This window comes from Lissotriton helveticus, chromosome 8, assembly GCF_964261635.1.
Source record: "Lissotriton helveticus chromosome 8, aLisHel1.1, whole genome shotgun sequence".
In the NCBI taxonomy this organism is placed as follows: Eukaryota; Metazoa; Chordata; class Amphibia; order Caudata; family Salamandridae; genus Lissotriton; species Lissotriton helveticus.
This window is the reverse complement of record NC_136069.1, coordinates 18009765-18026208: the sequence shown is the minus strand read 5'-3', so window position 1 is coordinate 18026208 and position 16444 is coordinate 18009765. Positions and strand designations below refer to the sequence as shown.

At 49.2% G+C, this 16444-nt stretch overlaps 1 protein-coding gene across 5 annotated transcripts in view; it reads left to right on the top strand.

The window, feature by feature from the left end:
* LOC144772231 (cystathionine beta-synthase-like protein) overlaps positions 1-16444 on the top strand; it is a 258165-nt gene that overhangs the window by 184445 nt on the left and 57276 nt on the right. For all 5 annotated transcript variants that reach the window (XM_078656387.1, XM_078656388.1, XM_078656384.1 and 2 more), the window contains exons 6-11: positions 169-303; positions 403-472; positions 1733-1824; positions 5060-5185; positions 15966-16050; positions 16266-16371. In XM_078656387.1, the coding sequence (XP_078512513.1) occupies positions 169-303; positions 403-472; positions 1733-1824; positions 5060-5185; positions 15966-16050; positions 16266-16371 (614 nt within the window). The remainder of the gene's footprint in view (positions 1-168; positions 304-402; positions 473-1732; positions 1825-5059; positions 5186-15965; positions 16051-16265; positions 16372-16444) is intronic.

Here is a 16444-nt window from a genome sequence, read left to right as displayed (position 1 = left end):
TTATTCGGGTAATGAGGAATATGAGTGTGCGAGATTACTGGCTTCAGATATTCGGGATGTGTTTGTGATACCTTGATGGGGGGGACGATAGTCCACAGTGGGACACCCAATGGGACACCTGGATGTGCCAGACGTGGAGTAATGGCACCTCTCTTCTCTCCGTTCCAGGTGGATGTGCTAAGAGCTCTGGGGGCTGAGATTGTCCGGACCCCCACCAGTGCCAGGTATGACTCCCCAGAGTCCCACGTGGGCGTGGCCTGGAGGCTTAAGAATGAGATCCCCAATTCTCATATATTGGACCAGGTATGTGAGGCCGTGCACAATCTCCATACCTCCTTCTGGCCCTGATGTGATCTCGCATTCGTCTGAACATTCGCATCTGTGTTCTCTCTCCTCCTACAGTACCGCAATGCAAGCAACCCGCTGGCTCACTATGACTCTACAGCCGAGGAAATCCTACAGCAGTGTGACGGTATGTGCATCTCTTTGGTTTGTACAGGTGCCCCTTCCTCAGTGGCCTCCAACTTGGCAGTGGTGGCTGTCTGTTGGGCGCATGTGGGCAGGACCCTATCACACACACCCTGGTGGCTTTCCAACGGGCACTTGTTGGCAGGACCCTATCACACACACCCTGGCAGTGGTGGCTGTCCGTCGGGTGCATGTGGGCAGGACCCTATCACACACACCCTGGCAGTGGTGGCTGTCCGTCGGGTGCATGTGGGCAGGACCCTATCACACACACCCTGGCAGTGGTGGCTGTCCGTCGGGTGCATGTGGGCAGGACCCTATCACACACACCCTGGCAGTGGTGGCTGTCCGTTGAGCGCATGTGGGCAGGACCCTATCACACACACCCTGGCAGTGGTGGCTGTCCGTCGGGTGCATGTGGGCAGGACCCTATCACACACACCCTGGCAGTGGTGGCTGTCCGTCGGGTGCATGTGGGCAGGACCCTATCACACACACCCTGGCAGTGGTGGCTGTCCGTCGGGTGCATGTGGGCAGGACCCTATCACACACACCCTGGCAGTGGTGGCTGTCCGTTGAGCGCATGTGGGCAGGACCCTATCACACACACCCTGGCAGTGGTGGCTGTCCGTTGAGCGCATGTGGGCAGGACCCTATCACACACACCCTGGCAGTGGTGGCTGTCTGTTGGGTGCATGTGGGCAGGACCCTATCACACACACCCTGGTGGCTTTCCAACGGGCACTTGTTGGCAGGACCCTATCACACACACCCTGGCAGTGGTGGCTGTCCGTCGGGTGCATGTGGGCAGGACCCTATCACGCACACCCTGGCAGTGGTGGCTGTCCGTCGGGTGCATGTGGGCAGGACCCTTTCATGCACACCCTGGCAGTGGTGGCTGTCCGTCGGGTGCATGTGGGCAGGACCCTATCACACACACCCTGGCAGTGGTGGCTGTCCGTCGGGTGCATGTGGGCAGGACCCTATCACACACACCACTCCATGGATGCAAATTTAATTCATAGTTTATATCCAAATTTAGAAAGTGCATATTCTGTTCCCAACAGCAGTGATGAGCTCAGGTGCCAACTGACGCGAGCCATCTAAAATGTGCAGTGTCTAATGTTCAAGTAACTTTGCAGCTAAAGACAAATTGTAATCCAGTGTAGTGGCTCTCCCCTTTGCAAATGAAATAATGTCTCGCTGCTGTGAGGTGAACTAAAACAGTCTTGTTTGTTTTCATCTCTGTCTCTTCTGCTCACAGATAAAGTGGACATGCTGGTGGTTGGCGCGGGCACAGGTGGCACCATCACAGGACTTGCCCGGAAGATAAAGGAGAGATGCCCTGAATGCAAGGTGAGTTAACGCATCCACTCTAGTTAACCCCCCCTCTCTCTCTCTAGGGAATGGATGATTCCTGGTGAACTCAGTTACAAGGGATGTCATACCCTACTGGTGACTCATCACCAGTGTGTGCAGTGCACTATCTTTGGGCCCGATTCACAGAACTAACTTAAGACAAAATCGTAAATGTACTCTTATTTTGTTATTCACAGAAGGCACTTACTCATTTTGGTATTCACAGAAGTTAGGACTCCTAACTTTAGGACTCCTAAATGCCTTCTATGAATACGAAAACTCTTAAAGTTAGGATTTCTCTCAATTTAGGAGTCTTAAAGTTCGGACTCCTAACTTTAGGACTCCTAAACTGAGAAAAATCCTAACTTCAAGAGTTTCGGTATTCACAGAAGGCATTTAGGAGTCCTAAAGTTAGGAGTCCTAACTTTACTACTCCTAAACTGAGAAAAACATGTCAAGGCTAGGAGCGTGTGGGGAAACATGGAGTCAGACATGTCAAGGCTGGGAGCGCGCCAGCCGAAAGATGGAGTCACACATGTGGAGTCGCACACTTTAAGACTTTCGGAATTCACAGAAGGCATTTAGGAGTCCTAAAGTTAGGACTCCTAACTTCTGTGAATACCGAAATGCGTAAGTACCTTCTATGAATACCAAAACGGTAGTAAGTTTAGGATTTTGTCTTAAGTTAGTTCTGAGAATTGGGCCCTTTGCCACTATCTTTCCCCCACGTTCCTAGCTTTCACATGTTTGACTCCATCTTTCCCCGCGCGTTCCTATTCTTGACATGTTTGAATCCATCTTTCCCCGCGCGTTCCTAGCCTTTACATGTTTGACTATCTTTCTATGCATGCTTTCCTGCTAAATCTGAGTGACGTGCCCTGTGTGGTGTACCCCTTCAGCAATAAGTGGTGTTCTCTTCCTGGTGTACCCCAGTGCTAGGGAATGAACAGACCCTCCTGTTAAACCCTAGCACGGGGATTGACATGTTCTGGAAGTTGAACCCCCATCAGTAGTTAGCGACACGACACCTTGGTGAACTCTTATTACTAAGACAAGAACTTCCCTACCTGATCAACGCATGGAATGATGCCCTGCCTAGAAATCCTCTCTGACGGGTGAAATGCCCTGCCAGGTAAACCCCAAACTCCCAGGAGTGACATACCTTGCCTGGTAAGTCCTACCTCTAAAAACGTACATGGTGTGTCTGGCGAAGCCTCATTACCTATGACTGGCACGCTGCCTATGACCTGGCTTGGCATTTCGGGCTGGACTGTTCCCATGAGGCACAGGGTCAGACTGATTTGCATATAGCTGGGTCCAAACTGGGGTGGCGAAGTGAGCTAAAGAACAACGATGGATTCAACCCAGATCAGTGACTGGGGGTGAGTGTCTGAAAAGTTTCAGCGCTCCGTCCATCATCTCCTTGTGTTTGACACGCTGCCTTTGTCACCCCAACACCTGGTAGTGACACTTGTCTGGTGTACCCCTTTGCTAGGCTGCGGAACACCCTGCTTATTGCACTCTCTCACCAATCAGTGGCATTCCTTCTCGATTTCCCCCCTCTCTAAGGATGTGACATACTCTGTCTGATGTACACCATTAGTTTGGAATGACATACTCTGAATGATGTACCCCCTTGCTCTTGAGTGGCTTGCCCCTCATTACTGATGTGAGACATGCTGTTCGTAGTGCGACACCACTAGAGAAGGATGTGTCCTTGCTAGAACATTGGAGCATTGCTCCTCACTCGCTGAACCTCTGCAGAGCAGACTGATGCTCTCTAGAGGCGTTGGCAAGCCGTGCCTGGATCTTACTACTTCATGAACGACTGCTCGCAGCAGTCTGCACCGCCATGTTGAGTAATTGTTGACGGTCTAGTCAGTAGGGTTTGCGTGGAGGCCTGTAGTAGCTCATGAGTACCTTTTCTGCTCACAGGCCGTCTGTTGAAGACGGTATTGATGCTGAAGTCCATTCTGCTGCCCGTAGGTAGTCAAAGCCGTGGTAATTCATGTCCAGGTCTGTTTCATGGAGGCGGTAGTCTGGGCTTATACGTGCATGTTTATGACGAGTCGTGTAATCCAGAAGTCTCTTAAGTGATGAAGGTGGCCGAAGGGATGGTGGAAATTGAATAAGGGGGAAGCATTACCCAGAGCAGTCCTCGTATATCACTTCTGGAGAGATGTAATGTGGAAGAACATTCTGTTGACCGTAGGCTTCTGGGAGTGTGGCAATTGGTGAGTATAAGTCCCTGCCTCTGGGTGTCTGGTGGGGAGTCTAATCCTGGAGTTCTGGCAGAGGTCAGTTTGGGGTCGGTTGACGTGGTGGTTATCTTATATTACGCCCCAGTACCAGTGGGAGGTGTCCAGGTAAGACTGGTGATCACACATTGGTGCATCATTGCTCTTCGTTGGCCGAAGCTTCTGTTGTACGCTGTAGAACTAGTTTTGTGTATGTGCGAGTCCTTCTCAGCGATTGCTGAAATAGACCAATAATATTTAAACCCATGATCTGCTTCTAATATTCCCATTCACCCAAAGCATAGTTGCCAGAAAACCCTCTCGTGCTCTGCAGCCTGCCCACTTGAGAGCGCAAAGGTACATGCAATATTGATATATCTGTCGATCATAGGCTAGTGATTGACTATATGTCCGTTGTGGATCAGCCCTGGCCAGCAGAAATGCACGTGTTAAATAGCCATCTTTTCCTGCACGCTCCTACCCTTGACATGTTTGCCTCTATCCTCCGCGCGCGTTCCTAGCCTTGACATGTTTGACTCCATCTTTCCTTGCTTGTTTTAGCCTTGACATGATTGACTCCATGTTTTCCTGCGTGCTTCTACTCTTGACATGTTTGCCTCCATCTTTACCCATGCCTTCCTAGCCTTGAAATATTTGACTCCATCTTTCCCCGCGCGTTCCTAGCCCCTGACATGTGTGACTCCATCTTTCGGCAGGCGCGCTCCCAGCCTTGACATGCTTGACTCCATGTTTCCCCACACTCTCCCAGCCTTGACATGTTTGGCACTATCTTCACCCGTGTGGTCCTAGCCTTGATATGTTTGCCTCCATGTCTTCCAGCGTGTTCCTATCCTTGACATGCTTGTCTCTATCTTTCCATGTGTGCTCTTAGCCTTGACATGCAGCCTCTTCTTCTGTATCTGGCTCTGTGTGATCACTGAATACAGAATGCGAGGCGTAGTAGCCGTCTGACCCCATCTCTCTTCTCCTGGCAGGTGGTTGGTGTGGATCCAGAAGGTTCCATCCTGGCGGAGCCGGAATCTTTGAATGTGACAGACAAGACCGCCTATGAAGTGGAAGGCATTGGGTACGACTTCATTCCCACAGTGCTGGACAGATCGGTGAGTATGTGCTTTGTGCGCTGCTGTGTTTGCATGTGCGTCTACCTACCCATAACACAAGAACGCCTTGTACAAGAGAGGGTTACAGGGTACGAATCATAGCAGCGCAAGTAACCTGCTTGTGGGAGAGGGTTCTCTTCATCAGTCGTCTGATAAAGGAATTCAATAGAAGTTGATGCTTGCAAAGAAGGAGGAAGGTCTGAAGCTGCTTCCTGAGGTGGACCACGGAAGGTGCTCATTGGCTCTCTTTTGGGATAGCGTTCCAGACTCTCCTCTGTAGTAGGAGAAGCGCTGTCGTCTGCTCTACGTGTGTTTCTTGCTCTCGAGCCTGGCAGCGTGAATGCTGTGAGTGTTAAGTGAAGTCTTAAGAAGTGACACTCCATGGTTGCCTGGGTGATGGTAGAGAAAGTACTTATCCCAAAGATTTACATCACGTAGCTTTACCTGGGCTGTAGATGTGCAAGCATTCATATAGTAGTTCTGGACATGCTTTTCCAGTTGGGGCTGGCCAGGAGGACCTGTTGATCGTTTTCTAGCTGCGTTATTGTCCCGGGTGTCCATTGGGCAGAATATTGACACATCTTGCCTCCTCAAACCCAAATGTATTTTCCATTCGAGGAACACTTGCTGAATCTCTCCTTCTTTACCTGTGGCAGTTTGTGCTGTCTATATTTCCACCAAAAGTCCCTTGGCGTGAGAGGGTGGTGCTGTTGTGGGCAGAATCGACAAATTTGAGGTTTTTTTCTCGGCAAAGCATGACCGAGGATCCACAGCAATTCCCCGATCTATGCCTAGAAAACAAAACATGAGAAAACACATCTGGCTTGTTGGTGATAGTACATTTCAAAGTCTTAAAAGAACCTGTTCTATGACCTGTCCTCCTGGTCATCAGAAATACAAGCCCTCTAAGGAACCTCTCCAGAGTTTCCGATAGAAGGGCACCGTGTGGCGGTCTGTGCTAGTAACCTCTCTGAGACCATGCGGCCCCTCGAGCTGAGCTTCAGACATCTGTTGGGTAACATAAGGTGATGCAACAGCGAGCAGTTGTGAAAGATGTCCTCTCTGTCATGGGAGGGTCTCAGATATCCATAAACAGTGTCATAGATCTGCGCATATACGGATCCCTGGATGACCTTCGTTTCAAAACTTTCCGCTGAGAGAGCCATGCCTCATAGAGGCCTTGTCTATGGGTTTTTGGGGGTCTCAAAAACATACAATTACTCAAATTAACAGAATAATGTATTTAACTGTCCCGTAACTTCACTAGACCCTTTCTAAAACTCCAAACTAATACAAGAAATCTAAGGCCCCGGGCCTTCCCATCAAGCAGTCTGAGGTCGGTGACAAGACATTTTCCTGGTAGCCCAAAAAAACGATGCACAATTGCTGCTGCCATTTTAATTCATATTTTGTCTGAAAACTGTAATTTTGGGGTTTGTTGTTGCCTCGCTTTTTTTTAACATCCATATTTTTTCTTTTGCAAGTGCTTATTTTTTTCTGCTTTTTGGGGGGGGGGGAGGGTGGGAGTGATGAGTTGGGTTCCTACCATCTTCCTGCCTGGCAGAGCATCACAGGAAATGTTTGGGTGATGAATATTATGAAACCTGGTTACAAATTCAGATTTCATTCTCCTCAGTCTTCCATTTCGCAGAAGGCATCCAGGTGGTTACATCCAAAACATTTCATTCAAGAAGTAACAACGCTTCTTCACAAGAGAGGTGTTGAAAACGCTCCAAAGTTGCAGAGAACCAGGCAATATATTGTGCTGTTTGTTCCAGACTCTAGAGTTTTGTCGCTCTCGAAACCTAAAATACGCCAACAAATGGGGCAAAAAATGAAACATTCTGCTTGCTGGCAGTTCAGCCTAGGGGTCCTCTTTTTCGACAGGGAGATCGGATGGCGTCAGTAGACCTGCAAGTGCCTGTTTGTATATTCCTATCTCCGAACCACGTCTACTACAGGTAGACATGGTTGATCAGTGGTGCCAGAAGACTGGAGGCTTGGAAGAGAAGACGGGACCCTCCAGCCCTCCCCCTGTCTCTTGCACTGGTTCTTCCTGTGGTTCACAGAGTTCTTGGGTCTACAGAGGGGGCTCCTCCCAATCCAGACGCCAGTGGAGACCTTTCTATCCTCCCGAACGATTGGGCTGCCATCAAGTCTGTTCCTCCTCAAGAGGGCAGTGCCAAGAGTACATCAGAGCATCCGAGGAAGAAGATGGGAGCCCCCCAGCCATCTCCCTGGACCACCCGAAGAGAGATTCACATTTGCCAGCTGCCCCCCCCCCCACTACCTCCCCCCCTCCCTCTGTTCTTTTGGCCCAGGGACAAATCTCTGCTCTTGCCTGCTTCTTGGGAAAGAGTGTTGGATGCTCTAAGTAGTGTAAAAGCAGCCATAGAGTGTGTCCCAAAGAATTGAAGGTATCGAAGACCTGGACACGAAGTTAATCCGTTTCCCGCGACGAATGGCTCGTCAGCGCTCCTTCGAAGGGAGAGGCTCGCGCCTCCACAGCCGACTGCATCACCCTACTCCAAGAACCAGGACTTACTTTGAACATTGAGAAATAGTCCATATATCCGGTGACAAGACGGCAGTGCATAGGAGCCATCCAAGACACTTAACTGGGGACAGCTTTCTTGGAAGAAAGAGTTGCAAAACTGCAGGCTATGGCAAAGGCAATTAAAGCAAAGCCAGACTAGCAGCTGTGTCATGACACAGCCACCCACCTACATCATGAAGCAGCAGCCATTTAGCAACAAGCATTGACAGACCTAAAAGATCAACTAATGCCTTTCAAAGGTGAGACCTGTTGACTTTGGGCAATGCTTGCTTCCAAAGAGGTTGATAAAAGGGTCTAAAGGCTGTCATCCTGCTTCTGTATTTCCTTTGAAAGTAACTGCAGCCCTGACCCTTCATGGGGGGTGGCAGTCTTAGAATACCTTAAAGATCCAGTGTAAGTAGGCCCAGTGAATGGATATCTGTTAGAGGCTACAGTGTCCCTTTAGTATGGAGTTTTACAAAATGTCTAATATGGTGGTGTTTACAGCCAAACTTGACAACAATTAGATGTAGGCCATTTCGTGTCCAGGGAGGGTTTTGGCGCAGGTCATACGCAAGTTCCATCTCAGATTGACGCTTTTCTGTCAGTTCAAGGAAATTGAATGAATGAATAAATGAACCAAACCTATAAAGAGCAGCAGCTGCTCCAAACCAGAGCATCCCGGTTCTGGAAATTGGCAACACATACCAGTACAGATGTGTGTGAATTGTCCTAAGGATGATTTATCGATCAATCAATCAGGGTTCTTGTAAAGCGCGACTACTCACCTGTAAGGGTCTCAAGGCACTGTGCGGGGCACTGCTGGACCGTCGAAACACTGCGGTTCAGTCAAAGAGCCAGCTCTTGAGATCCTTCCTGAGTGGCAGCAGTGACTGTGACTGCCTGAGGTGGAGGGGCTGGGAGTTCCAGGTCTTTACAGCGAGATAGGAGAAGGATCTTCCTCCAGCCGTAGTCTTACGGATCCATGGAATGTGGCCAGGGCCAGCTGGGCAGAGCGGGGGTATCTGGTGGGTGCGTAGAAGGAGAGGCGATGGTTGAGGTATGCAAGTCCAGCGTGTTGGAGGGCTGTGTAGGTGTGTGTGAGGAGCTTAAAGGTGATTCTTTTGTTGACTGGAAGCCAGTGGAGGTCTCTCAGGTGTTTGGTGGTGTGGCTGCGGCTGGGGGTGTTCAGGGTGATGCTGGCAGAGGCGTTCTGGATGTTCTGTAGTTTCCTGAGGAGGTTCTGGGGGATGCCGGTGTAGAGTGCAGATGTGGAAAGTAGGCCAGGGCATTACTCGCACCAAGTCTTTGCAAGGTCTTCCGAATGCCCACAGTGGATGTAAGTGCCATTTCCCATCAGCTGCTGTTGCGTGTTCTCACAAAGTTGGGCTCCTTGAAGATATTATTTGAACAACACTTATTCAGGGTGTAACTAATACTTGAGCAAAGAGCAGCTTTCCATATTAAAATATTACTATTATTGTATTGTGGGTATATAAAGATCTTTATTCAAAAATGGGGCCCAACTGCCACTGCACAGCTTTCAGATTTTGGTCATGGAAGTCAGTACTAGAGGTTGCCCCAGTATTGGAACTTTCATAGATTCCCATGCTTTTGTATCATTCCCCGTCGTCGGAATGGGAGTCTCGGTAACAAAAATAACATAGCAGTAGGTACAAAAGAGAAAGAAAAAGGCCTAGGCCTCATTCCCTTTTGTAGCATATCCACCTCTTTGTGTATAAGAGACCAAACTAGGCATCAGCCAATCAGAAGAGCCTCACCCCTTAGAACCCTCCTGAAGGAACCTCAGAGCCTTAGATTTTCTAAAGCACGTTGTGCTAGGGAGTCTCCTTTGAGCTCTGCTCAACATCTACTCTTCAGAAGTTTTTCTTCAGGTTTTTGCTTCAGGTTTTTCTTCAGATTATTAGCTGATCCTTCCAGGATGTTTGACAAGGGAAAGAAGAAGGCCCTTTTCAAGCCATGTTCCACCTGTGGCAAGAAAAGACTATTCATTGAAGATAAGCATAAAGACTGCATCTATTGCCTCTATCCTGATCACAAGGCTGCGGACTGTAATATCTGCCGCACCTTTTCAACCAAGACCCTCCGGGACCATGAGGGTAGGCTTTTGACATGGCTCCAGAAGTTGAAGGAAGGATACTGTCACCAGTGACAGTGAGGACTCTGCATCTGCGTCTTCAACAAGAAGGTCAGTCAAAAGGGGTAGGGGTTCCCCTTCTCCTTCTGTGGAGCATCCCTCTAAGGCCTCAAAAAAGACCCCCAGAGAGTCTGAGAGCCAGGGTCCAGGCGAATCTCCTCACCATTGTGAAAAGGAGAGGGTAGAACCATCTACGCCTTCTAAGGGTTTGAAGACTGATCCAGCCTTCAAGAAACCCTCTTCTCAATCTTCTGGAATGTCTGACAGAAGTTCCAAGTCGTCGACGATGAAGGTGTCGTCGACGGAGGCTCCGTCGATGAAGAAACTGAAGCCTAAACTGAAACTGGTTCCGTCGACGGGACAATCGACGACGACGGGATCGTCTACGAGGATGGATTCGTCGACGACAGCTACAACAGTGTCGACGAGGGAGTCGTCGACGAGGATGTCGACAGCGGCGTCGACGACTAGGTCAACGACGATGGCGACGACGAAGAGTTCGCGACGGTGGCAAAGACGACAGTGTCGTCAAGGGCCTCGACGAAAACATTGACAACGACGACGGCTGGGATGTCGACAGTCTCGTCGTCTATGGCATCGACGACGCCTATCTTGTCGTCGAGTGTTCTTGCGTCGACGATGCATATTCCGTCGACGAAGCCGACGACGGCTGCATTTTCAGTACCATCGTCGACGGGACCGTTTTGGCATCGGAAAAGAGAATCATTATTTCAATGACCAGAATTACACCGGACATGACATCTCCCAGGAGGGTAGCCTCCTTGCCACCAGCTCTGCTGTTTGATGAGGATGAGTCAGAAGAGGATGATCAGGACTCATATGGCTACGCTGACAGTCCCGCTCAACTTCTGGTCAAGTGTCAGGAGACGGATTCTGAAGGAGGGTATGACCAAGAAGGTGGTTATCATCATCATTCTGCCCAACCACAGCAATATTCAGGTCAAGACATGTTTTCGGTACCATCTTCTTTCCTGCAGGACCTGCACAGGATGCTGCAGGTATACAAATCTAAAGCTGCAGAGCCTGCTCAGGCTGCGCAAGCCAGGCCTGTCCCGGCGCCTGCCTCAATGGCTGTTCCTGAAATATCAGCTCAGGTGTCCCCTCAGCCACAGGCATCAATTCCACAACAGCCTTCCAGACCAGCAGACACCCATGATTATTCCTCGGATGAGGATCATAATTCGGATGATGGAGCTGATGAAGCTTCTGAATAGGATGAATACATCATTCCGGACCCTCCATCTCCATGTCCGGATCCGGTGGATTTCCCGCCAGCGAATATTGGAGGATTTCATCAGCTGATGGAAAGAGCGACTGGCAGATTTAAGTTGGCAATGCCTGCGGTGACCTCTTAATGTTTCTTGTATGATTTCAAGGAACCTTATAGGAGGACGACAAGGTCCATACCAATAGTGCAGCATCTGTGGGATGAAGGCCTTAAGGCAATGAAAAATCCAGCGACCGTGGTCCCTGTACTACCGCGTCTAAATAAAAAGTACAAAACGCCTGAGGATGGTCCAGCTGCCTTGACGGGCCACCCAAGACCGGACTCAGTCATTTCTTAAGCGGCGCAGAGAAAATCCTGCAACCCCTCTGCTCCTTTAACAACTCCTCCAGACAAGGAAGAAAGGAAGGAGATTGGACAATTCCGGGAAGTGATTCTCTTCAATGGCGAGTCTTCTGGTGCGGGCATCTAATACCCTAGCAATATTGGGCAGATGCGACCGCCAACTATGGTGTGATGTCGCACCATTCCTCGATCAGCTTCCTCCAGATTTAAAAGCAGAAGCAAAAAAGGTCTTACAAGAAGGGAAGGCGACATCAATGGAGGTCATTGACTGTGCCATGGACATTGCCACGACGGCGTTTCGTTCTTTGGCTGGAGGTGCGGTCCTTCGTCGCCAGGGGTGGCTGAAGGCGACCTGGTTTCGACCCGAGATCCAAAATAAGATCCTGGATCTTCCTTTTGATGGAGAAGCACTATTCGGGAAATTGATTTACGACACTCTCCAAGACATCAAAAAGGACACTGAGACTGCCAGATCTTTGGGTACGCTTCAGTACCGCAAAACTCCTTTTAAAGGTTCCAGAGGCAAAAGTACAAACTACAGAGGATCTTACCAACAACAGAGATACTCATCCTACGGCTCAGGTTCGCAACAATACCGCCAGCCTTATTAACAAAGGCAGGGCCAATCTTCCAATTACTCCAGGCCTAACAACAGAGGAAAGCAGGCTCGCCAGGGACGTGATACATCCAAGCGACAATAGCGGCCTCCTGGTTCTTCCTACTGTTCCCTCCTCCAAGAAGTCATCAGTGGGAGGCAGGGTAGCCCAATACCTTCAGAATTGGTCCAAGATAACATCGGATCGTTGGGTGCTCAACATCATTCGAAAGGGCCATACCTTAGAATTCTCTCAAATCCCACCACCCAAGCCCCCTGCTGCCATTCCATCAAAACACCTGCGTCTTCTGCGGCTCGAAGGTTATCAAATGCTCCTGAAGGGGGCTATAGAGCCGGTTCCCTCCGACCAAAAAGGACAGGGATTCTATTCCAGGTTCTTCCTGGTTAGGAAGATGCTAGAGAAATGGCGCCCCATTTTAGATCTCAGGGAGCTCAACACCTATGTCATATCCCTGTTGTTCCTGCGGCTGATCAATCCGGGGGATTTCATGACCACGCTCGATCTCGAGGATGCGTACTTTCATGTACCGATTCACCCAGCACACAGAAGGTTTCTACGATTTATAGTAGCCAAGAGCCACTTTCAATTCAAGGTTTTACCCTTTGGTCTTCGCTCAGCCCCGAGGATCTTCACGAAGGTGCTGGCGCCAGTAGAGACATTCCTGCTAAGGAATCATTTTCAAGTCTTCCTTTACCTGGACGACTGGTTGCTGAAGGCCCCGTCCAGGGAAGCAGCGCGGGATGCTGTTCAGGCATTTACAAACCTGTTTCAAAATCTAGGACTCACTTTAAACAAAGACAAATCATCGCTGGTCCCATCCAGGAAGGCACGTTTCCTGGGAGCCATCCTGAACTCAAAACTCTCAAAAGCTTTTCCAACCCTAGTAAGGCGGGAAAAACTGCAGACCATGGCTCTGGACTTACGAAAAAGAAGGTGTCTTTTTGAGTATGCCGTTACAAATCTCTGCTGGGGATAATTTCATCATGCATACCCCTGATTCCTCACTGCAGACTGCGAATGCGTCCTCTTCAGGAGCATCTGGACATCCAATGGAACAGATTCACGGATCATTCGACGACAAGGTGACCGTCATTCCGACAATGAAAAGAGCGGCCCTGTGATGGACAGACTAGAGAAACTTGTCCCATGGTCTAGCCTTCGTAAGCGATCCGCCTCCTCAAGTAGTGACAACGGATGCGTCGTTGGATGGTTGGGGAGCGGTGATGCAAGACCTGCATGTCAGTGGCCATTGGTCTCCTCACGATCGTCGGTTCCACTTCAATCTCTTGGAGCTAAGAGCAATAAAACTGTCTCTACAAGCCTTTCTCCCTCGCCTAAGAGGTTCGCAAGTTCTCATCAGGGCGGACAACACCACGGCCATGCATTAAGTGAACAAGGAAGGAGGAACCAGGTCTCTCCCGTTGTCGCAGGAAGCTCAAGAGATCTGGGAATGGGCGATCCTTCACGGGATGTTGCTGCAGGAAGAACAGTTGCCAGGAATTCTAAACGAGAATGCCGACCGACTGAGCAGGTTATCCTCAGTCAGTCACGAGGGGGAGCTAAACCAGCGAGTTCTAGAAGAGTTCTTCCGCCAGTGGGGCAGACCTTCAATAGATCTCTTTGGCACGCCGACCAACAAGAAATGCCGGTCTTATGCAAGCAGGCTTCACCACCGAGGATCATTGGGGAATGCGCTTTCGATAGCCTGGTCAAGGACATTTGTCTACGCCTTTCCCCCCATCCCACTGATCCCGAGGCTTATCAGGAAGATCAAAGTGGAACCATGCAGGATGATCTTGATAACCCCTGCTTGGCCTAGACAGTTCTGGTACACGGAGCTCCATCTGTTGTCGCTAGCTCCTCCTCTCCCCTTGAGGACTATTCCAGACCTTCTCACAATGTCCGAAGGACAGATTTGGCATCCAGATCCACAGTCATTACACCTGACAGCATGGCTCCTGAGCAGCGAGAGTTTATGAATCTCCCCATCTCGAACTAAATTAAAGAAGTCCTCTCCCAGGCGAGAGCTCCTTCCACGAACAAGACTTACCGCCTCAAATGGAAGAGATTTTGTATTTGGTGCACGAGAGAGAAAATTGACCCCTTTTCTTCAAAACCTCATCAGCTTCTGCCCTATCTCTTGTCCTTGGCTAGGTCGGGGCTGGCCCATTCATCTATAAAAGTTCATTTGGTGGCAATTTCAAGGTACAGACGGTCTGAGTCTGGACCTTCGTTGTGGTCTTCCAGGATTGTTAAGCAATTTCTAAAAGGCTTGTTCCGGGTCTATTCACCAGTGAGGCCTCCGCCTCCTACTTGGCACCTGAATCTAGTCCTCACTCAACTCATGAAAAGCCCATTTGAACCAATTCATCGATCAGACATGAAGTTTCTTTCATGGAAATTGGCTCTCCTTCTTGCCCTCACATCGGCAAGACGTTTTGGGGAATTGCAGGCTCTCACAATTCAAGAGCCTTTTCTATAATTCAAAAGGAACACAGTTATCTTGAGAACTAACCCAAAGTTCATACCCAAAGTACCCTCGGACTTCCATTGAACGAGCCGGTTGTTCTAAAGGCGTTCTTTCCTCACCCGGCTACACCAGCGGAGAAGTCCCTGCATTCTCTTGATGTACAACGATGTTTAAAATTCTATTTGGATCGCACCAAAGGATTTCAGAAATCCTCCCAATTGTTCGCTGCTTTTGGTGGTCCGAGCAAGGGTCTCCCTCTGTCAAAGCAGGAGATTGCAAGATGGATTACCAGTGCAATTCTACATTGCCATACTGCAGCAGGTAAACCACTGACTGGCAGGGTTCGAGCACATTCCACAAGATCAGTGGCTTCTTCAACAGCCCTCTTCGCGGGTGTGCAGATTAAGGACATTTGCAGAGCTGCTACCTGGAGCAGCGTCCACACCTTTACTAAGCATTACTGCTTGGAATCCTTACAAGAAGAAGATACGGCCGTGGGCCAAGCAGTCCTGAGGAACCACTTCCACTAATTGGCGAGCTTTCCTTTCTATCCCACCTTCCGTTATTTTGCACATTTTGTATCTTTATGTCATGTTGGCTATTGCAATGTATGTTATGGCACAAAATGTGTTTTTTATTGCTAACTGCTTGCTACTCTGATACAAAAGCATGGGAATCATTGAAAGTTCCAATACTGGGGCAAGAAAACAAGTTACTTACCTGTTACTTTAGTTCCCCAGTATTGGTAACTTTCATAGATTCCCATCCGCCTCCCCGAGGAAAGCTCAGCCTCCAGTAGATATGGTGACTGTTACACAACGGCTACGAAAATCTGAGGCTCAGGTTCCTTCGGGAGGGTTCTAAGGGGTGAGGCTCTTCTGATTGGCTGATACCTAGTTTGGTCTCTTTTACACAAAGAGGTGGATATGTTACAAAAGGGAATGAGGCCTAGGCCTTTTTCTTTCTCTTTTGCACCTACTGCTATGTTATTTTTGTTACCGAGACTCCCATTCCGACGACAGGGAATGATACAAAAGCATGGGAATCTATGAAAGTTACCAATACTGGGGAACTAAAGTTACAGGTAAGTAACTTGTTTTCTTCCTTATGTCAAGTCCACCAATCTATCTGGTTTGTTAATTTCACCTGAGTTGGGCACTTTCCCTGTCCTCCTGGATCCAAGCAGTGACTGACTTAGAGAACGTTAAAAGGGGTCAATTTCCAAAACGCTTGCGCCTGCCCAGCAGTTGCTCATCAGAAGGTGGGGCCTGTTGAGGTCTTTCACAGGCCGCAGTACGTGGTAGATGTATTGGTGGGATCAGTCCTGGAGATGTTGGTTGTTGCAGTTCAAGACTGCAGTCTGTTGCTCGCCTGCTCGTGTGTGACGCGCTGGTTTCAATCTGTGCAGGTGGTGGACTGCTGGTACAAGAGCAACGACGAGGAGTCCTTTGCCATGGCCCGCATGCTGATCCGACAGGAAGGCTTGCTGTGCGGTAAGACCGTGTCCTCCTTCTGCCACTGACTGCAACACAGGCTCAAGCCATTCATTAGTACTTTCTATTGTGTTTTCAATTGTATTACAAATTCTTGCATTCAAACCACCAACTCATAGAGCATAGTTCATATTATACAAAATTGTATTTTCACATCTGCGTGCAGGCAGTGCAATTCCCTGGTGACGTTGCATTTCTTTTCTCTGTTTTTGCAGGAGGGAGTTCTGGCACGGCCATGTCTATTGCGGTGAAGGCTGCACAGGAGCTGAAGGAAGGACAACGCTGCGTGGTCATCTTGCCGGACTCTGTCCGCAATTACATGTAAGCATCTACTAAGACTAGCCACATAGTCTAGTTAGTAGGGGACTAGCTACAAAACCACCTCTGCTCTGGA